Source organism: Ochotona princeps, chromosome 24, assembly GCF_030435755.1.
Source record: "Ochotona princeps isolate mOchPri1 chromosome 24, mOchPri1.hap1, whole genome shotgun sequence".
Classification (NCBI taxonomy): domain Eukaryota; kingdom Metazoa; phylum Chordata; class Mammalia; order Lagomorpha; family Ochotonidae; genus Ochotona; species Ochotona princeps.
The window spans coordinates 24,195,088-24,217,400 of record NC_080855.1 but is presented as its reverse complement, the minus strand read 5'-3'; the positions used below and the strand labels follow the sequence as shown (position 1 = coordinate 24,217,400).

Genomic DNA, 22,313 nt, shown 5'->3' with positions numbered 1-22,313 from the left:
TGAGCCACCCCAGGGATGCCCCGGCTCAGTCCCACCTCCCCACCCACCTTCACCCCGGATCCTGGGGGCAGTCAGGTCACCACCATGGGGCATCTCTGTGCCCAGCCGTCCCCAGTGAGTTGGCTCTGTATGACCCTGAGTCATGCCCCAGCCCCTCCCTGCACAGCCCAGCTGGGCCTGGGCAGGATCGGGTGGGCACTGGCCTTCAGCTGGCACAGTTTCCTGCCATCTCCCCTGGCCTGTGATGGCTTGCCATGGCTCCCACCTCCCATCCTAATGGCCGGGGTCCTTTCCTAAGAGCCTCCCCCTCCCCAAGGGGCTGGGTGGGGGTGGGAAGGGGCGGTACAGCCAGCCGAGGAGCCCGGATGATTTCCTGCCTTCACCACAGCTTCCTGCCGCGGGCGGGCTCGAGGCAAGGCGAGGCTGGCGGCTGTTCGAGGGCAGGTACAGCGGGGGTGCAGGCACTGTGCTCACGCACACACAGACACATGGGCCTGCTGCAGCCGCGGACCCCAGCCAGGGCTCTGGCCTGACCCGGGAGCTCACCCTGAGCCCAATAAGGGAGGGGGTTCCCAGGGAGCCCCCTCTCCCCGCCAAGAGGGCGCCGCTGCCTTCCCAGGCTCCCGCCGCCAGCCCCCATCGCGCCGCAGATGGAGGTGGAGGACGGCCTCACGCACTCGGCGCTGGGCTTGCTGCTGGGGCCACTGCTGGCTATGTTGCTCATGGCCTTGTGTGTGCGCTGCCGCCGGCTGCCAGGTGAGAGGGTGCGGGGGCTGGAGGACACGGGCAGGGTCCCTTATCCCTGCCTGTTCTGTGCTACCTCTGTCCTGCCCCATGGACATCGGGCACCCCACCCCCGCTGGATCGCGGCCCTTTTCTTTGCCCTTCTTCCCCATCCAGACTCTACTCCCTCCTAACTGGCCCTCTCTCCCCAGACTCATACAACAGTGCCTCTTCCTTGGATGGGTGAGTGACCCCCTCTTGGGATTTCCCCTCCCAGGGTAGGAGGGGTACTGGGAACTGGGGCTGAAGGGGCTTGCTCGGATCCAGCCCCCAGCCGTGTCTCTCCTGCTAGTGTATACCCTAGGAGCATTTTGGTGAAACCGCCCTGTGAGTATTTGGAGGGTCCCCTGTGTGGAGGGGTGTGGGGAGAGAGAATCCCCTTACACCCCCACAGTCACTCCATTTTGGTTGGGGGTGGTGGGAGTGCCCAGGCTTGTCCAAGGGGTGGGGGGCCTTGGTGAAGCGGAGGCTTGGTGATTGGAGCCATTGTTTCCCGCTAGGCACTGTGTCCCGGGAGATGATGCACCAGTCCCCTGCCTCCTACCCATCCATGACCTCTGACCCACCCTTGAGCCAGCCAGACCTGCTCCGTATTCCGTGAGTAGCACCCCCCCGCCAACTCCTTCCCCTGCACGTCTTTACCTGCTTGCTGCCTTGAGTTGGGGTCCCCTCCCCCACCACTGCTTGCTCTGTTGTAATCCTTGTGACCTCCAAAGTGTGACTCTTTGATCCTACCCCCACCAGGAGATCCCCACAGCCCCCTGAGAGTTCCCACCGGATGCCGTCTTCCCGGCGGGACTCCAGTGACGGTGAGTGTGGCAGGAACCCCGGGAGTCTGGGAAAGGGGGGTACCAGGAGGCTGGGCAGGGGACAGGCCTGGCCCGAGCTGACTCAGTTCCCCTCTTGTCTTCTCCTTACAGCCCAGAGTGTGGCAAGCTACGAGAACGAGAGTGCGTGGGGTGGGGTGGTGGCAGAGAGGCTGGGGCCCCAGCTCGGGTCCGTGCCGGGCCGTGCAGAGCCCCACTGTCGCTCCCCTGCAGAGCCGGCCTGCAAGGGTGCGGATGAGGATGAAGATGAGGACCAGAACGAAGGCTACCTGTGAGTTGATGCGATGGTGGTGGTGGGTGTGGGCGGAGGTCCCAGGGCATCCTCACCCCCTCTGCTGCCTGGCACTTCTTTCCAGAGAGGTGCTGCCTGACAACGGCTCAGGTCTCAGCAACAATGCCGCCTCAGCCCCTGTGCCCAGCAACCCTGGCCTCCGGGACAGCGCCTTCTCCAGTGAGTGGAGCCAGGGGACGCGGGGGGGAGGGTGTCCCTGCCACACGCTTCCCTGTCCTATGGGGTCTTTGACTACTACCACCCTCTGACGCTCCCCACACCAGAGCTGCCCTGCTTCAGGCATTCGGCCTCCTGTCCCCAGGTCCTGATTTTCTGGTTCCTGGTCTCTAGCCATCTGGGAGGTGTCCTTGCCTTTATTCTGAATCCTTGTGCTGTATTTTTAAAATTTTTTCCTTCCTGAGCCACAAAATGTTCTTTCTCACTCTCCAAATGTTCTTTTTTCATAGCCCCCTGTTCCTGTTTCATGGAGGCAATATCTTGTACATTTTTTTTTTTTTAAGTTTCACAAATGTATTGGGAGACGCAGGGAAAGTGACTTCCTGACCCAAGTGTCCTGCAGTAGCCTAGGCTAGGCCAAACTAAAGCTGGGAACCTGGGATTCATGCCTCCCACATGGATGGCAGGAACCCTGCCACCTTCCAGGGTACACATGAGCAGGAAGCTGGAGTTGGGAGTGGAGCTCTGATCTGGGACTGTGGGAGGTGTCATGGCTGGCGTGTCTTCATGGCCCGTTGGTGGCAGGCAGTCTGGGGGTCTGGGTTGCAGGTTGTCGTGTGCCGTGCGTGTGCATGCTGGCTTCTTCCTGCTTCGTCTCGGCTTCCTTGGAGCCGCTGCTTCTCCCCTCCTTTTGTTTTCATCCTTGGAGCTTTCATTGCATTCTGGGGTCTTGCCTGGTGGGCACTGTCTCCTCTGCACGTGCTTGTCCTGGGCTCCCACTCGCCCACCCACCCTGCTTTCATTACCACCCAGAGTTCCAGAGCTATCGCTCATTCATTCATTCATTCACTCCTTCCTTCCGGGTGGTTAGCGAGGCTCAGAGACTCAGTAACTCGTATTGCCTGAGGTCTGCCACATTGAGATGCCCTGAGCCTGCGTCCCTTCCCCTATTACCCCCTCATCTACGATACCCTCAAGATGTATTTATTTAACTTGAAAGCCAGAGTTAGAGACGGAGGGAGAGACGGAAAGATCTTTCGTCTGCCGGTTCACTCCCCAGATGGCCCAACAGTTGGAGCTGAGCTGATCCAAAGCGAAGAGCCAGGAGCTACTTCTGGCTCTCCCACATGGGTGCAGGGTGTGCCAAGGCTTTGGGTCATCCTCGACTGCTTTCCCAGGCCACAGGCAGGGAGCTGGAGCAGAAGTGGAACAGTCAGGACTTGAACTGGCGCCCGTGACATGCCGGCACCCCAGATGGAGGATTCACTTGTTATGCCACATTACTCCCATCCGCTACCCCCAGGGCTGACTTCTTTAACAAAGAATTGGAGGACTTGCCCTGCTTACTTGTTCCTCATGCAACCCTGTGAGGCCTGCAACAAACCTATCATACATATGAGAAAGCTGAGAACCCCCCAGAGGCTAGGGGCTTGTCTAAAGTCCCTTTGTGGAAAGTCAGTACTGGAACTGGGATTTGAACCTGTCTGAGCTGGAGTCACTGGTTCTGAGGTCTGCCTTGTTCACATCTTCATGGGGACACGTGCCGGACAAGTGCCTGGGGGGGGATGGGAGAGGAGAGGGAGGCAGTGGTTGAGGAGGCCACATGGCGTCTCTCTCCTGCGCATGCGTGCTGAGCTGCTCTCTGTCCCTGCTCCCCAGCCCTGCGGAAGCCCCCATGTCCCTGGGTTATGTGGGCCTCCCCTCTCTGGGCATACCCAGGGACTGACCAGGATCAGCCTCTTGGGGGCTCCGCTGGCTGGGTGTAGTCACCCGAGGGGCCTTGCTCACGTGGCCGGGTGTGTGGTGGGCTCTGGGGGTCTCTCCACAGTGGAGTCCGGTGATGATTATGTGAACGTCCCTGAGAGTGGGGGCAGCGCAGACGCATCCCTGGGTGAGTGGCTGGCTCTGCCCTATTGTCCCCCCTACCTCACCCTGGGGCCACCCACAACCTTCTCCCCTCTGCCCCAGGGTGGGGAGGGGGAGCGTCCTGCTGTGACCCCTGCCACAGTATGACCCCCCCCCTTCACTTGTCCCCACAGATGGGAGCCGGGAGTACGTGAATGTGTTGCAGGAGCTGCCTGTGGAGTCCAGGAGCCAGCCTGGTGAGTGCCAGGGGTGGGGACTGCAGAGACCTGGCAGCTTGTAGCCTGGAGACCAACCTCCCCTCTCCCATCCCCCAGCCACGCTCCGTGTCCAGGAGGTGGGGGGTAAGGAGGAAGAGGAAGAACCACCAGATTATGAGAATCTACAGGGTCTTAACTGAGGGATGCCAACCTGGTGAGATGCCCTCCCCTTTCCTCCCTGTGGGACCCCTCTGAAGCCCTCCCTGCGCCCTGCCCCTGGTGCTGTGGGGGGCTCCCTCCATCTCCAGCCCCACTTCCCCACTTGCCTTTCAGCCTGTGGCCTCTTTACTTCCAGATCCGGCCGTGTTGAGACCCTTGGACTGGGAGGCTGCAAGTGGCTGGAGAGGCAGGGTGCCCGCCCCCACCCTCCTGCCCCCATTGCATCATGTCCTGATTGACAGCCTCAGAATTTAGCCCCCTAACTTATTGTCACTTTGGGGTCCAGTCTGTGGTTCCCCCTCTCCCCCACCAAGTCTCTGCTGCTTCTGACGTAGCCAGAGAACAAAGTCTCCTGTCCCGAGCCCTCCCTTTTGTAAGAGAATGAAGGCCCACACGGAGGACTTGCCACTCTCCAGTGTCCCAGCTGGGCACTGTGAGGAGCAGCAGTGGAGCACTCTGGCCCCGCCTCTGTGAGGCCTCTGACCCCAGGTGGCACTTGATAGGGCTCAGATGTTGCCCCCTCCACCAGCCTACTGTGAGGTGGCCACCAGGTGGAGGGGGGCTACGGCCACTGGCTGCGATGGTGCCACAGCAGGTTGCAGACGGTGACACACTTCCCCTGCAGCCTTGGTGCCTGTGTCTTTACACGTGGGACTAAATGACCTCCAGGGCCTCTCTGACTTTACCTTTTGTGACTGCCTCAATAAACGGAACTTTACAAATGGCCTAGTCCAATTGCTGCAGTCCCAGTGCTACTCGACTCTGCTCTGATGCTGCTGTGCTCACGACTAACCTGCAGGTGGCGCTTGCCCGGGGTGTGGGGGAGGGGTTGGGATCCCACGTGGTCACGTGTCTCAGTTCACCAGGGGTAGTGAGGGGTGTGGTAAAAATAAAACTTTATTTATTTGCAAGGTAGATTTAGAGCAAGTGAAAAAGCACTTCATCCATTGGTTCACTCCCCAAAAGGCTCCAGTGGCCTGAGCTGGCCTAAAACCAGGAGCTCCTAGCTTCTGCTATTTTCCCAGACACGTTAGCAGGGAGCTGGATTGGAAATGGACTCAAAACGGCACTATCTAGGATGCACCACAGGCAATAGCTTAAACTGCTGTGCCACAGGGCCAGCCCCAAGCCTTGTTGTTTTGACCTGGCTTGGATCTGTGTCCCCAAAGGGTGGGAATTCTCTCAGTTTCCCTTTGGGCTCTCACTGCACATGGTATGGGACATTGTTGAGCCAGCCCCATCTCACCTCTGCCTCAGGAGGTCAGTCCCTGGACCACAGCTGCTACTCTGCCCCCCACCTCTGTGAGGGCTTGGGGTCCAGGCAGGTTGGGAAGCCAGACTGGGCTGGAGAGATGCTGCTGCCTGGCTTGTGGCTATTACTAAGGATCTGGTCCTGGGAGCCAGGGCTAACGGAGGAGGGCAGAGTGGTCCCAGGCCGACAAGGCCAGCTCTGAGTGGTGTCATTAGAGCTCCCAGAGGTAGCTCTCCACCCCAGCCCGAGACTTCCCAGTCACTGGGACCAGTAGGTAACAGCTTCCCTCCACCAGCTTGCCTGGAGGTGCAGCTGGGATGGGCTGTGAGGCGGACTCCCTCTAGGATCCATCTGCCCGGCTCGGCCATGCCCTTACCCAGGGTATCATGAACAATGCCAGCTGCTGCCTAGATGGGAAAGCCTGAAAGAAGCTGTGAGTGAGCCCATGGTGGTGGGGAGGGTCCTGGAATGTGACTGGGCAGGCTGAGCAGTAAGTAGCAGTCTGAAGTCCTTTCTAGTGGGAAATCAAAGTAAGTCCCCTTTGTGCCTGGGAGGAGCAGACTAAAGGCGGGGACTGACGAGGCCCGCTGATGACACCATCTTGGGCAATGACTGTGGCATTTAGTGAAGCTGTCGCCGGGAGCCAGTGCCCTGGCTAGCAAGTTCCTGGGGATGGACCCTGAACAACTGCAGTGCCTGGCCGGAGGAGGCAGGTGCAAGCAGTGTTGTCATGGCTACAGCTAGAAACAATGGAGACTCCAGTCACTGGGGCAGGGGTAGATATGGTGTGAGGCAGTCACATGTCTGTTCAGAGAGAGGGCTGGCATGGGCAAGGCCACTGGCATGGACGGATGTCAGCTGCTGAATGCAAGGAGAAGCCGCGGGGTGAGGCTTGGGGGCAGATGAGAGCGTGGAAAAGTGAGGCAGCTGGACTGTCCTGCATCCAGCTATTCCTTATCCAGGGTGTGAGGGGTACAAGGATTGGATTTTAGATGATTTTTTTTTCAGGTTTCAGTATTTGCCAGCCCCTGAAAAGTAATTTTTAAAAATGTACCTTTTGGGGCCTGGCATGATAGCCTAGTGGCTGAAGTCTGCCTTGCATGTGCCGGATTCCATATGGGTGCTGATTCATGTCCCGGCAGCGCCGCTTCCCATCCAGCTCCCTGCTTGTGGCCTGGGAAAGCAGTTGCCGATGGCTCAGGACCTTGGGACCCTGCACCCACGTGGGAGATCTGGAAGAACCTGCTGGCTCCTGGCTTCGGATCAGCTCGGCTCCTGCCATTGCAGCCACTTGGGGAATGAATCATTGGATGGAAGATCTTCATCTCTGTCTTACCTCCAGATCTTCCTTCCACTGCTTCGTTCTTCCAGTGGCTGGGCCAGACTGAAACAAAGAGCCAGGAGCTCGTATGGGTCTCCCAGAGGGGTGGCAGGGCCAGCTGCCTGAACCGTCACCTGCTGCCTTCCAGGGTGACCATTTACAGGAAGCTGGAGTCTGGAGCGAATCCAGGACTCACACTCAGGCCCCTTCTGTTATGTGGGCATGCTGAGGGGCTGCACCCAACACCTGCACCCCATTTATGTTTCTCAGATTGAAGAAAGAGTTTGGCTTCCCTCACTGGGAGAAGAAAGACTTTTTTCAACTTTTAGTGCTGGCCAAAACTTAATGACAAGTGAGAGAGACAGAGTACTTGTGTGTTTGGGGACTGCAGGATGAGGTGGTCTGGATGCTTCCAGAAGGCTTCTGGGAGGTCACAGCTCTGTTGATTCCATTTCTCCCCTAGAAGCAAACCTGGAGACGAGTGTTCAGCGCAAGTAGTTGATTAGGAAGATGGTCGCAGAAAAACACTGGTGGAAGGTGGAGGAGGAGAGGAGGCAGGAAGAGCCAGCAGCCAAACAAGGTGTGTGTTGCCTGAGGCCAGTCCCCCTAGGCGTGATATACCCACAGAGGACATTTTTATTACTGCCCTTCTTTCTGCCAAGGACATCATCTCAATCCCTTCTGGAATGTTCAGAAGGCTACTGTGCGACAGCCATTTTGGGTGCGCCTGCAGCCCAGGATTCGCCGATCATTCTGTCCCGCCCCGCTTGGCCACCGTAATTGGACGATACAAAGGCTCGTGACCATTCAGGGCCAATCAGATTGGAGGCTTTCTAAAAGGCGGGTTGGCCCAAGCCCACTGGGGTTGTTTAAGGGGTGAGACCTGGGCCTGGGGATTGCTGCCCGCTCCGACGGCAGGAGCCCATGAGAGAAGCAGAAACGCGGAGGCTGCTGTGCGTAGGCTCCCAGGTCGGGTGTTCCCTGAGGAATCATCACCCACCCCATTCCCTACACGCCCAACAATGGGAGCCGGTTTTCTGTGACTTCAAAACTGTATTTACTGCCTTTCCCATCACATTCCAGCTGCGGCCGCCCGCTTTCCCCCTTCCCCTGCACCTACGATGAGTTCTGGGTGGCCAATATGAGAAACTTCTGAGGTGCCCCCTCTGAGATGGCTGGACCAGCGTCTCCGGGGCTGTCGTGTCGAAGGGGTACCCACCCCATCTCTCCCTCCCACTCGAGCTGATCTGTGCCCCACCTCTCTCCACAAGCCCCTCAGAAACTTCTCTGGACTTACTATACTGTTTATTTGAAAAGCAAGCAGGGGCCTGGTAGCCTAGCAGCTAAAGTCCTCGCCCTGCATGAACCGGGATCCCATATGGGCACCGGTTCGTGTCCTGGTGGCCCCGCTTCCCATCCAGCTCCCTGCTTGTGGCTTGGGAAAGCAGTTAAGGACGGCCCAAGGCCTTGGGACCCTGCACCTGCGTGGGAGACCCGGAAGAAGCTCCTGGCTCCATATCAGCTCAGTTCAGGCTGTTGCAGCCACTTGGGGAGTGAACCAGTGGACGGAAGATCTTTCTCTCTCCTTCCCTCTGTATATCTGTCCTCCCAATAAAAGTAATAAATCTTTAAAAGAAAAAGGCAGACAGATAATCTTTCATCCACTGATTCATTCCCCAGATGGCTACCACAGTCAGGGCTGGGCCAGGTCTGGTACATGGATAGCAGGGAGCTAAGCATTTGGGTCACCTTTTAATGTCTTTCTAGGTCTATTAGTAAGGGAGCTGGCTTGGAAACAGAGCAGCTGGGACTCAAACCTGCGTCCCTGTGGCGCTCTGCTCTGCTTCCCCACAAGGCTGCCCCACCCATACTTGTGTCTTGCATTTGACTTAGAAAGTCCGGCTTCCACCAATGATGGTTCTAAAAGGAGGGTTGTGCTTGGCGTCAGAGCACAGGACAGACATTGGGGGAGAGGTGTAAGTTTTCTTTGGCCTGCCCCCACTACTGGATTTCTGGGGTCCTTGAGGGAGTTGAACTTGAGTTGTGCACTTTGTCCCGCCCCTCCCCCCATCCCTGGAGGGAAATACACAAGACCTTTGCTGCTGAGAATGCTGGGACAGTTCAGATCCAGCTAGAGTCAGACATGGCCACTGACTTCCGGTCTGTGTCCACCCTCCCCAAGGACTGCCCTTTCCAGCCCCTCCCTGTGTGGCCGGGGCTCCCTTGGGACGCCACGTGACTTCCCGACCCCCCATCCTCATGTTGTTTCACCTCAACACTAAGAAACTAGAAATGGGGTTCAAAGAGCATTGGCAGCCATCACTGGTGGAGGCTGGGATGCACCTGTTCCCGTCCGCTTGTGTGCTCACAGCTTCCTGGAGTCTTGCCAACGTCTGTAGCTATAACACAGGAGGAGCCGGCACCATCGTGCACAAAAGGAGGCAAGGGCCAGAGAGGCCAAGTAGCTTGCTGAAAGTCACACAGCCACTGTCACAGTTCCTTCTGGAAGCACAGCCTGCTTGGAGGAGCAGCAGGTGTCCTGGTTAGAGGCTCAGTTCTGTCTTGCAAAGGGGCCTTTTGCTAGAAGGGAGTTAAGGTCTCTAGCCACCCCCAGCTAGGATGACTCAATAAGAGGTCAGAGAGTGAAGCCTGAGGCTGAGGGCAGCACCTAGAGGGAGGTGGGGATCTTGGGAACTCGGATCAGAGTCCTGGAGCCACTCATTGCTGAAGCTGGATCTCCCCTGGGTACTGCTCATTTCTGTGGGTTAAAACGACCGCCTGGTCTGGCTTGGCTCAGCTTCAGCTGGGTTTGTGTCGTTTACAAATGAAAGAGCTGTGACTCACACACAGACAGGATACCGTGGGAGCCAAGGCCGCCTCCATCCCCAGGGGCCCCTCCTCCAGGCACCTGCTCTCTACCCTGCACCCACCATGCCATTCATCCCAGACATCGCAGCCTCCCTGTGGCCCTGACCTGGGTTCATGGTCACCCTTTAAAAAACAAAAACAGGGCCCAGCGGCATGGCCTAGTGGCTAAAGTCCTTGCCTTGAACGCGCCCGGGATCCCATATAGTTGCCGGTTCTATTCCCGGCAGCTCCACTTCCCATCCAGCTCCCTGCTGGTGGCCTGGGAAAGCAGTTGAGGACGGCCCAAGGCTTTGGGACCCTGCACCCATGTGGGAGACCTGGAAGAGGTTCCTGGTTCCCAGCTTCGGATTGGCGCGTACCGGCCGTTGTGGCTCACTTGGGGAGTGAATCATCGGACGGAAGATCTTCCTCTCTGTCTCTCCTCCTCTCTGTATATCTGACTCTGTAATAAAATAAATAAATCTTAAAAAAAAAAAAAAAGAACTTGCATTTAAAAAAACAAAACAAAACAAAAAACAATCCAGTGGAGTGAGGCAGGGAGGAGGCAGGTGGTCAGGCCATGCAGCACTCCCTGGGCAGTCCAGGATGGCCCTACCTCCTCCTCCCTCTGCCATGCCCCTCTCTCCAGCTCTGCCCTGAGTGAAGTGGGCACCTGCAATCTCTCAGAAGTGCACCTCCTGCCCACTAGGCCTCTCCCTGGGACTGTGGGCACCAGGACTGTCCATGAGGGTGGGGTGGGACCGAGGGTGGAGAGTCCGGGAGGGGCATGCTGGAAGCAATTGTGGCCCTAAGGGGGTTGACAGGTCCCCTAGTGCCCCAAGAAGAGAGGGGGCACAGGTTGAAGGGGTCCTGGCCTCTCCCCCATGAGGGATTGTCGCTGGCCCTGTGTCCCTGGCAGGCCTGAGTGCTCCCAGCCCCTCCTACCTGGCGCTCAAGTACACCGTTTACTTTCAGTTCTCAGCCAGCACCCCCTCGCACACTATCCCACGCACTGCTTTCATTTTTGTCTCCTCTCGTCTCCCCCCACCCTCCCGACCCCACCCCCGCCTCTGCGTCGGGGCCAGCGCCCCTTTCTCACTCGGCATCTCTCTCCATAGCTGCCTGGCTCCGTTTCCTGTCTGCCTGTCACTGCTGCTCCTCCTTCGCCTGGCTGGCGGCTGCTTGTTACTCTTGGTCTTTCCTCTCTCCCCGCTGTCTCTGCATCTCTCTGTCTTATGTATATTCTTTATTTCTCGTGTCCCTTCTCTGGTTCTTGGTCTCCCTCCTCCTCCTCTCCCTGCCCCTCCCTCCCCACATCCTGAGTTGTCTTGGGGGAACCGGAAATTCAGGGGATCAGAGAGATACCGGGAGGTTCAGCTGCTGCAGGCGCAGAGATAATGTGGGGGGTGGGGCAGGTGGGGGTGGGAGCCCAGAATCCATAGTGTGACTGCCTCTCCTGGCGCCCGGGAAGACAGGCAGGCAGCGTCTGTGTCACCTGTGCCGGACTCACTTCTCCCCTGTGGGAGCTGGGCCTAATGAAGCCGCCTCTGTCCTTCCCAGTGGCAGGGATGAAGAGATGAGGGCAGGAGTGGGCGTACTCTGAGGGTCTGTGAGGTGTCAGGGGAGGAACAGGTGCTTCTTCCTACACCTCCTGGTTCTTTTTTTCTTTTTTAAAGATTTATTTATTTTATTACAGAGTCAGATATACACAGAGGAGGAGAGACAGAGAGGAAGATCTTCCGTCCGATGATTCACTCCCCAAGTGGGCCGCAACGGGCCAGTGCGCGCCGATCTGATGCCGGGAACCTGGAACCTCTTCTGGGTCTCCCACATGGGTGCAGGGTCCCAAAGCCTTGGGCCATCCTCAACTGCTTTCCCAGGCCACCAGCAGGGAGCTGGATGGGAAGTGGAGCTGCCGGGATTAGAACCGGCGCCCATATGGGATCCCGGGCGCGTTCAAGGCAAGGACTTTAGCCGCTAGGCCACGCCGCCGGGCCCACCTCCTGGTTCTATCCTGTTCTTTCCAAGCTAGACAGGTGCTTGGTGGAACTTATTCTTGGACACCTCTTCCTATTTTTTTTTTATTTCGTTTATCTGAAAGGCACACACACACACACACTCATACACAGATTTTCTACCTGGTGGTTCACTCCCCTGATGCCTGCCACTCCTGGGACTGGGTCAGGCTGAAACCAGGATGTGGGAAACTCCATTCTGGTCTCCCCTGTGGGGGCCAGGGACCCGTGCACTTGAGCCATCACCTGCTACCTCCCAGGTTGTGCATTAGCAAGGGGCTGGAATGGAGAGTGGAGCGGGAACTTGAACCCAGACACCCAGCAGGGGACCCACGTGGCATCTTAGGTGTTGTCCCAGGCATTCCCTCCCGGCTACACCCTCATGCTAATAACATTCGTTGCTTTGTTCCAGCACTGCTTTCCACACTTTGACAGCTGGGGAATCTAAGGCATAGGACCTGCAGTGACCTGCCCAGGACCGCACAGTCCAGAACCCTAGACCAGACAGGACTCTGATCAAACTAGATGACTCACTGCCAAGTCTGGGCGTGTCTGTTTTAAACAGGAGCATCTTGAATTCACCTTGACTCCTGGGGAGGGGAAGTCGTTTATGTCTCCTTTCATTCCCTCTCCGTTGCCTCCCCCTGTTCCGCCCGACCGCCCCACCCCCACTGGCAGAGGTTTCTGTCCTTTATTTTCATTGCACTTGGGAGGTAGAGAAACAGGTATAGCTGAAGGTCTCCCATCGCTGACTCCGTCTCTAAAGGGCTGGTTCATTCCACGCTGAAGCCAGAAGCTTGGAACCCAATTCAAGTGTTTTGTAGGTGGCCAAGTACTTAGCTCACCCTCTGCTGCACCTGAGGCTACGTTAGTAGGAGGTTGGATTGGAAGTGGAGCAGCCAGGACTCAAACCAGTACTTACTTATATGGGATGCCTCTGTTGTGTTCCACATCTTAACTCACTGTGCCAAAATGTGGGTCCCTATTTAATGCTTTCGGATGCTTGCTAATCTCCATTCTTACCCTAAAGCAGGAAGGGCTAGGTCCTGTGCCGCACTCCTGGCACGTCCTTCTTGCTCTAGCAGAGAGCCCCATGGGGTTCAGAAAGTTATCTGCTAGGATTTTGTTTTGTAGGGCTTGTATTTGAGGACAAGGCATACCACTTTCCCATTTAGGGGCCCTATGGTCATGTTTTACACTAAATTGAGCTTAAGAAAAGAAGTCATCTGGAAGGAACTGACCACTGGATCCAGGTGGCCAGGGTGACAAGGGTGTGGCTACAGAGGAAAGCCAGAACCAGAAGCAGCGAGGGCCCTCTGCCCTAGCCCTGTCCCAGCCTAGGGCAAGTGCTTCCCTCTTCTTTCCCTCTCTCTTCCCCCTACTTCCCTGAGACTGCACGCACCTGTCAGCGGCTGAGCCGAGCTGTGGGATGACCGTGTGGGTGCCGCCAGCTGTATGACACCCGAGACTCACAGGTGGGTGACAGGGTATAGGGTCGGGATTCGGGGCCAGAGGCAGATCAAGACAGGCTTGGAAAATGAGCCAGTAATGCGCAGCCCTGCCACCAGGCCACTGGCTTTGTCCTCTTGTTGGCCCTTCTCTGTTGTGTTGCCTGTCACGTTGGCCGGGTCCAGGTCTCACACCCAACACCCAGGCAGGGCTTTCTCCCCATAAGGCCTGTGAACCAGGTCCCTCCCAGTTGCACCTGCTCTTACGTAAGTCAGGAGTGCGGCCATGGAGCTCCCTTCTCTCCAGGCTTGACTGCCACTTTCCCCCATCTTTCTTCATTCAGTTTTTATGTTTCACATCCATCATCCTGAGTTGAACACTGGGGCATGTCAGGTCACAGCAAGCTCGTCCCTGCTGCCAGGCCCTGGCTCTCGCTGAGGAGCCTGGAACTCCAGCTGGCCCCTCCTCTGTCCTTCAAGTCTCCACTGAAAATTGCCCCTCTTGAGAGACCACCACCGGACTCTTGTCCCCTCCCAGCTCCTCTGCATCCCACTAGCTCATCAAATTGACTTTATGACACGGAATTTTAAAAATCTATTTATTTATTTTTCATCAATTTGAAAGAGAGATCGGAGAAAGATCTACCTGCTGGTTCTCTTCCCAAATGCCTGCCACAGCCAGGATCGAGACAGGTCAATACCAGCTTCCAGAAGCTTCTCTCAATGAAGTTCCCTCTTCAAGGGGCCCAAGCTGTTGATCCATCACCTGTCACCTTTGAGGTGCAGGAAGCCAGATTTGAAGTGGAAGAGCTGAGGCTTGCCTTGGCATTCCAATATGCAATGCTGTCAGTGCCAGCAGTAGCTTAACTTGCTATGCCACCACTCAACTGCTCAGAACAGCCAGGACCAAAGTCAGAAGCAGGGACCTGAATCCGGGTTTCCTACTTGGGTAACAGGGCTGAAGGACTTGAGCCATCAGCTGGTACCTCTCAGAGCCTGCTTAAACTAGAAGCTGGGAGAGAACTAAGACTCCAACCCAAGAACTCCATCTCTCTGCCTTTCAAATATATATACATATATATTGTAAATCACATTCATTTTAAAAACTTTAATTCTGCCTGGTATAGCCACTCACCTGGCTCAGTGGCTTAGCGGCTAAAGTCCTTGCCTTGTATGCCCTGGGATCCCATATGGGCACCAGTTCGTGTCCTGTCTGCTCCACTTCCCATCCTGTTCCCTGCTTGTGGCCTTGGAAAGCAGTGGAAGAGAGTCCAAAGCCTTGGGACCCTGCACCAGTGTGGGACACCTGGAAGAAGCTTCTGACTCCTGGCTTTGGATCGGCTCAGCTCTGGCTGTTGCAGTCAGTTGAGGAGTAAATCATTGGATGAAAGATCTTCTCTGTTTCTCCTCCTCTCTGTATATCTGCCTTTCCAATAAAAATAGATAAATCTTTAAAAAATAAATAGACAAATTCATCCTAAGATTCATAGGACATCTTAAAAGATCCTAAACAACTGAAACAGTCTTAATAAAAAACAAAGTTGGAAAAATTATATTTCCTGATTTAAAATGTATCACAAAGCTACAATAATCGAAACAGAGTGGTATGGCATGAAGACAGACATATAGATCAAAGGAATAGAATAGACCAGAAATAAACCTTCAGGACTGATACAGTGCCTCAATAGGTTAATCCTCTATGTGGTAGCACTGGCATCCCATATGGATGCCAGTTATAGTCCCGGCTGCTCCACTTCCAATCCAGCTCCCTACTTGTAGCCTGGGAAAACAGTGAAGGATGGCCCAAGGTCTTGGAACCCTGTACCCATGTGGGAGACCCAGAAGAGAAGCTCCTGTATGTGGTGCAGTAGGCTAAGCTGCCTTTGAAACGTTGGCACTCCATACACAGGGCTGGTTTGAGTCTTGGCTGTGTTTTAAGTATTAAAGCAATCCAGCTTTATGCTAAAGCATAAAGCCTGAGAAAGCAGCAGATAGTGGACCAAGTCCTTGCACTCCTGCCAGCCCCTGGGAACCTGGCGGGAATTCTTGGGAATTCCTGGAGGGAATCCTGACTTCTGCCATGACTATTGCAGCCACTTGAGGGAATGAAGCTGCAGATACAAGAGATCTCTCGCTCATTTCTCTCATTCTCTCTCTTTGTATTTTATTTTATTTTTGGAAAGGCAGATATACAGAAAGAAGGGAGGAAAGAAAGATCTTCCATCCATTGGTTTACTCCCTAAGCAGCTGCAACAGCTGGAGCTGAGCCAATCCGAAGCCAGGAACCAGGAACCTCTTCTGGGTCTCTCATGGGGGTGCAGGGTCCCAAGGCTTTGAGCCGTCCTTGACTGCTTTCCCAGGCCACAAGGAGGGAGCTTGATGGGAAGTAGAGCAGCTGGGATTAGAACTGGTGCCCATATGGGATCCTAGCATGCGCAAGGTGAGGTCTTTAACCACTACGCCATCGTGCCGGACCCAAGAAATATTTTTTAAAATAAAATTGGGCCAGCATTGTGGCATGGTGGATTAAGCTGCTATCTACAATGCCAACATACCATAGGGTACCGGTTTGAATCCTGTCAGCTCCCTCCTAGAGTATGTGGGACACAAGAGAGGATGACCCAGGCCCTCGCCTCAGGCCCCTGCCACCCGTGTGGGAGGCCCGCATGCAGTTCCAAGCCCATGGCTTCAACCTAGTTCAGTCCCAGCTGTTGCATCCATTCGGTGACTGAACCAGCAGATGGAAGATCTCTCTCTCTGTGCTTTCAAATAAATAAGTATTAAAACAAAACAAAATAAAACGAAAAAGCACCCTGCTATGTAGTGGCAAGCATTTAGGCTAGTGATTAAGGTGCTGGTTAAGTATACCCCATACCTGCCCATGAAATAAACAAGAAAAAAATAAATTAAAAAAATAAGAGTGATGGAGGGAGGAAGGTGGGTCTCCAAATCAGAGGAGAGCATTTTCTTTAATTCCACCTACTGGAAAATTGTCACAGTATTTTTTAAGAAAGATTTATTCATTTGTTATTGGAAAGACAGATATACATAGAGGAGGAGATACAGAGACGAAAGATCTTCTGTCCGCTGGTTTTCTGCCCAAGTGGCTGCAAAGACTGAAGCTAAGATGATCAGAAGTCAGGAGCCAGGAGCTTCTTCCAGGTCTCCCATGTGCTGCTGGTAGCAGCTTCTTCAGCTGCTATGCCACGACCCCTGCTTGTTCATGTTTTACAGCTGCCCTCTCCATCACAGTATGGCCACACCTGGCCAAGTCTCCAGAGATGGGCATTTAGATTGTCTCCAAAGTCTTTTTTTTTTTTTTTCGAAATGCAGCCATGAGTCATCTTTCACACCAATCACTTGGTAGGTGTGGGAGGATTTCTGTGGGACGATTCCCTGGTGGTAGCGTGCGGGTCGCACTGCGTGCGCACGTGTGAATTAGACAGACACCGCTGAATTCCCCTCCGGAGGAGGGCTGTGCCGACACCCCAGCCCACGGGGCCTGCTCCCCACATCCTCTCCCACTCAAAGTGCTACCAAATGCTTTTGTCTTTTGCCAAACTGTTGGGTAGCAATCGCATCCTTGCTGTTGCTTGAATTTGCATCTCGTTAGTAGGATGATGGTGACCGAGTCCTTGGGCATCTGCCTAAGAAGCACCATGACTGCCTTTCTCTGCTCTGTTCCTGTCCCTTTTTGGTGTGGTCACTGTCTTTTCCTTCTGTATTTTATGAGGAGCAAATATATTTTCTGTTTGCCACTTGTCTAGGTAAAAAAAAAGTTGCTTGTGAATTTCACGAACCCTGTAACATCAGACAGGTGCCACCTGACCGGCTTTCACAGCTGGGGTAGCTGCCAGCATCGCGGGGTGAGGTGGAGGCCCGAGTCCTCTCCCGTAGCTGTTGGCGCCGAAAAGTGCTTGTTTTCACGTAACTGAGTCTTTGATTCTACGACTTCTCGGTTTTGTTAGGCCTTTCCCATTCTGCGTACAAACACACACTCCAATATCGTGAATTCTAGCACTAGTCTTCCATTGAAATCTGTTTTATAAATTATTTGAAAACAAAAGTAATAGAGGGAGGGAGGAGGGAGAGAAAAAGAGAAGTAGATCTTGCGTGTGCTGGTTCACTCCCCCGGATGGCTGACACAGCCGGGATCGGGTCAGGCTAAAACCAGGAGACAGGAACTCCCTCCAGGCCTCCCACGTGGGTGGCAGGGGCCCAAGCACGTAGGCCATCATGTACTGCCTTCCAGATGCTTCAGCAGGGAGCTGGAGAGGAAGCAGGGCAGCTGGGATTCAAACAGATTCTCCCGTAAAGGGTGCTGGCCTCACTCGTGTGTGAGGGCCACAACACTAGCTTTCTAGCTCCATCTAGAAGGGACTCCAGCCTGGTGGGAGATGTAGCCACCTCACCACTATCATTTGATTCCTGCATTTGTCTGCCATCCTGCTCAGAGCTGGGCTTGTTTGCACTGAGCGGGAACTACACACTGCCCAAGTGAGTCCCTAGTGTTGTCTGTCCGTTTGTTGAGATGGTGAAATATGGCTGTTGTCTGTGGATTTTCCAGCCTCCCAGGGTGCGCACAAGCAGGCAGCTGGAACGGGAGGCAGAGTCAGGGCATAAATGCAGACACTTGGGGCTCCAATGCCCGTGTCCCAAGCCGCGTTTTTACAGTTACTCCACATCTCCGCTCGTTTGAGGCCATTTGTGGTCCTTTCTTCCGCATTGTGCTGTGAAGTCAGGAGCCTCCATCCTGAGGATGAGGCTTGGAGCGGGAAGTGACGTGGCGGGGACTTGGTGCTGAGGGAAGCTGCACTTGCTGGAGTCCTTTGGGCTGGGACCTGGAGCTCTGTCAGGCGGCTGGCAAGGGGGATGGGGCCAGCGCCTCCTCCTCCTCTTCTCTCCCTCCCTGTCAGCCCAGCACAGCTGTGGCTGATCCCCGGAGAGGAAATGTCACACTAAGCTCCCCCCCCCCCAAGCTGCGGGGAGTGTGAGGGGGACCGTACCACACGGTGGCCGCTGCAGCTCCAGCTCCCGTGTGGGAAGGCCTTGCAGACCCAGGCGTCTGTGACCTCAGAGGTCAGCCCGCTCTGCACAGCCCTGCCTGGCTCACTACAGGGACCCTCAAGGCTTCTAGGAGGGTCATAGCCTGCCTGTCTGGGTTACCCCTGGCTTACTGCTCACCAGTTGCGTTCGTCCCTCTGGACAACAGGCAGATTGGGATGCGCTTGATTTGGCAAGGATGGTGAATTTGTGGCAGCTTCGTAATTGCAAACATCAAACAACACCTTGCACTTACACGCAAGCAGTTGGGGATGAGGCTTGAGGCCTAACTGCTTGTTCAAAGGTTTGGGGTCTGGTGGGAGGGCAGGTTTCTCCAGCCAGCAAGAGAGCAAATAGGGAGAGGCAAGGAAGGCTCTGGTCTTTGTGGACAGAGCCAGCCTCACGTTTGACTAGTTGGCAGCCAGGGTTAGTGAAGGCGGCACGGGGTGCCTGCTTACACTTAACACTGCTTGTTCGCCTGCAACTCAACCATCGCTGGGTGCCCCCTGTGTGTGTGTGTGTGAGCAAACCTGCACCAAGAGATGTGTGTGTGTGTGTATGTGTCTGTTGGGGTGGGAAGAGCCCAAGGCTTTCTAGATCCTTCTGCAGGTTCTCCTGGGAGCTCAGGAGGACCTGACCTCAGAACTGAGGCTGGGGGAGCCTGAGCAACAGCAGGCATGCGGAGGAAGGTCTCAATGCTTCGAGAAAAACCACAGCCAGTGGGGCAGGTGGGAAGTAACAGTGTATGTGTGTGTGTTTGTGGGTGGGGGAGGTGTGTGTGTGTGTGTAGCGGGGAGCCGAGAATGGGCCAGACCCCGCTCAGGCCAGGTGGTTCTCCCGTCCCCTTGTCATGCAGCCACAGGAGCTACCCCCAGTGGCCCTTGGCCCCAGGACTGGCCCTTGGCAAGTGTAGAAGAAAAGAGTTCAGTGGTTGCTGCTGTGGGAGGGTGGTAGGCCCTTGGGGTCTTTAAGCTGACTGAAATATTGCCTAGAATCTGTCTCCGTGGTGTTGTCACCAGCACCACCCCCCCGCCCCCCGCCGGGCAGGAAGGAGTGACGTGCGGGTGAGGGTCAGAGGCAGGCTGGAGAAGCAGCTGGCACTGGGTACCCTTGGGGAGTGTCCTTCTGATGCCATACCTGCCGTGCAAGTGGGCGACACAGGGAGGCCCCTCCATCAGAGTGCCTGGTTAGAGTCTCTGCTTCTCTGCTTCCCCAGCTGCCCTGCTGCGAGCCTGGCCCCCAAGCCCTGGGGTTGGGGCTGACACCAGCTGGATCACTGGGGGAGGGTTCTTGTTACCATGGGGATGACCAGGTGTGCCTGGAGGAGCCACAGCCTATTCTTAACACCCTCCCCAAGAGTCCCGTCAGCCCTGCAGGGAGCTGCACCCCATTTCCCCCCTCCAATCAGCAAACAGGATGTGTGGGACTGGCACAATGGCTCAATTGGATAATCCTCTACCAATCTACCTGCCAGCATTGGCATACCATATGGATGTTGGTTCATGTCCCAGCTGCTCCACTTCCCATCCAGCTCCCCGCTTGTGGCCTGGGAAAGCAGCAGAGAGCATGGCCAAAGTCCTTGGGATCCTGAACCCACAAGAGAGGTCCAAAAGAAGCTCCTGGCTTCAGATGAGCTGAGCTCCAGCTATTGCGGCCATCTGGGGAGTAAACCAGCAGATGGAAGCCCTCTCTCTTTCTGTCTTTCCTTTTCTGTGTAAATCCACCTTTCCAATAAAAATAAATAAAGTCTTTAAAAAGCAAAAACAAGATGTGTGAGAGGCAGCCTTCTGCCTCCGTTGGTCTAGGACAGCGGACACAGCAGTTAGAAGCCAGTGAGGTTGATGCTATGGCACGTTCACAGTGCATGTTGGAGCTGGAGTCGGCTGGGTTGGGAGTCGACAGAAAAATCCAGCCGCCTGGACTGGGTTGCCAGATTTGGCAAATAAAAATGTAAGATGCATTGTCAGCGGCCCGGCTTATCTTTTTATCTTCAAACAGCCTCTGGAGGCAGCACTGGCCCCACTTTGCAGATGAGTAAACTGAGGCCTGTGGTAACAGCAAGGAAGGTAGTAACAAATTTGGGAGAGCCCCTGGGGCTCCGTGGGGACTCCTACCAGAGGGCTTCCCAGAGGAGGTGACCCTTCTTGTGAGTTATACAAAAGGTCCTGTCCAGTGGGGAGAAGGGAGAGAGGGTGCTCCATGCAATGGGAACTGCCGGGGAGGGCCTGGCCACCTGGCCAGCCTGGTGCCGCGGGGGAGCTGCAGGTGGTGGCTGACCAGCTCAGTGACTGGCCCAGAGCTCTCTGTGCTGGGTGAGGCTGGATGTCCAGCTCATTGTTCTCTGGAGCTCTGGCGTGGTTGGGCTCCAGGCTCAGGGCAGAACCCAGGCCTTGCTATGGGTCTTGGGACAGCATCACACTGGTGATGGGACTGCCTGAGTTCATATCCCAGCTGCCCCTCTGTGATTCTCAGGGATCCCACCTGCAAAACGGTGAGGACTCAGCAATGTCTTCATCACCAAGGCCAAGGGCTTGGAACAGGAAGCCTTTGGGAGCGGCAGCTGTGACCAACACTGGGGCGATAGGCAGCAGCTCTGCCGGCTCGCCAGAAGGTGGGATGGGGCGGGTCACCTGCCCACAGTGCAGGACCCCAACTCCCTGCCATTTCATCCAGGCCTGCCCTCCACACAGGGGACTGAGCCTACCATGTCGCCTGCAGCTCCCACAGCTGGGGTGGGGTGAGGGAGGGGAAACCAGGAGAAGAGGTGACTAAGACAAACCCAAAATGCACCCAGAGGCCACCCGGGGGGAGGGGGTGACTCATGCGGGGGCAGGTTCGGGAAGCTGGTGGTGCAGCGGGTGGTGGTGGCCTCGGAGCAGGGCGCAGGGCTGAAGGCTGTCCCGGATTCCGAGGGTGGAGGGGGCAGGAGGCGACAGCCTGTGACTGGAAGCTCCCCCACCCTTCCCCAGTTAGAATCTCTGCTGGTTACTTGGTAGCTGTGTGATCCTGGGTCAGCAGCACTGTGCCCTGCGCTGTGCCTCAGTTTCCCCAACTATACTATCAGCTGGCATCCAAGGTCAAGCCGTTCCCTGGTGCTAACCCCATCCTGGAGGGCATGGGCTCTCCTTGGGGCCTCTCATCTCAGGCAGGGCAGGGCAGCCTTGCACACCTGCTGCAAAGTAGGGTTGGGGGATGGGCCTCCTCTGCCCTTCTCTGGCTCCAGTTTCCCAAAGCCACGCCTGGCAGGGTGAGCACGTGGGCACAATTTCACTACAAAGAAGCAAAAGAGAGAGAGGAGGGCGCCGTGAGCTTAGCTCAGCAGGCCTCATTTCCTTGTGGCCACAGCAGAGAAGGCCGCAGAGGGGCCTGCTCTTAGCTGAGTTGAGCCCCCAAAGGCCGGGGGGAGGGGGAGGGCCCACACAATCAGCTATAAATACACCTGCCTTTGACTCCTGTGCCTTCATTCTGAGCCTCCCAAGAACAAAATTATAAGAAACATCATTCTAAAAAAATTACTCCATAGCACATTTTTTTTCAATATGTTATTTATTGGGGCTCGTGCTGTGGCGTATTGGATAAAGCCACCATGCGAGGCTCCATCACCCATATGGGCACCAGTTCAAGTCCTATCTGCTCCACTTCCAATCCGGCTCCCTGCATATAGCTCAGGAAAGCAACAGAAGCTGGCTTAAGTCCTTGGGCTCCTGCAGCCACATGGGAGACCCAGAAGCTCCTGGTTCCCAGATTTTGACTGCCCCAGCTCAAGCCACTGCAGCTGTGTGGAGAGTAAACCAGCAGGAGAGAGCGCAAAGAGTGGCCAGTCCGGGCAGTGACATGCTTGTGTAGTAACAGGTGTCAGGCCTTCTACAAAACTAGATCGTAGATGAATCCAAGACTTTAAAAAATGTCTTAGAAGGAGTTTTAGGAAGTGAGGAGAGAGATCTTAAAAAAAAAAAAAGCATGGAAAATTTGTGTTATGAAAAAACAAAGCATATAGTTCAGTTTTTTGGTATAAAACCTGCAGTAAACCCTGCCCCCAAATGCTGC

The 22,313-nt window shown here is 55.5% G+C and overlaps 1 protein-coding gene across 3 annotated transcripts; it reads left to right on the top strand.

Annotated features, from left to right (window-relative positions):
- Positions 1–382: 382 nt before the first annotated feature.
- LAT (linker for activation of T cells) lies at positions 383–5,065 on the top strand. Of its 3 annotated transcripts, XM_058680812.1 has the most exons (11): positions 383–756; positions 936–966; positions 1,076–1,110; positions 1,284–1,380; positions 1,528–1,592; positions 1,704–1,733; positions 1,824–1,881; positions 1,967–2,061; positions 3,887–3,949; positions 4,098–4,160; positions 4,239–5,065. In XM_058680812.1, exons 1-11 carry the CDS (start codon positions 651–653, stop codon positions 4,319–4,321), a joined length of 726 nt encoding a protein of 241 aa, XP_058536795.1. In that variant the 5' UTR covers positions 383–650; the 3' UTR covers positions 4,322–5,065. The 3 variants fall into 3 exon arrangements, with proteins under 3 accessions (XP_058536795.1, XP_058536796.1, XP_058536794.1); XM_058680813.1 differs by lacking the exon at positions 1,704–1,733; XM_058680811.1 differs by having other exon boundaries at positions 384–756; positions 1,704–1,881.
- The last annotated feature ends 17,248 nt before the right edge of the window (positions 5,066–22,313 follow it).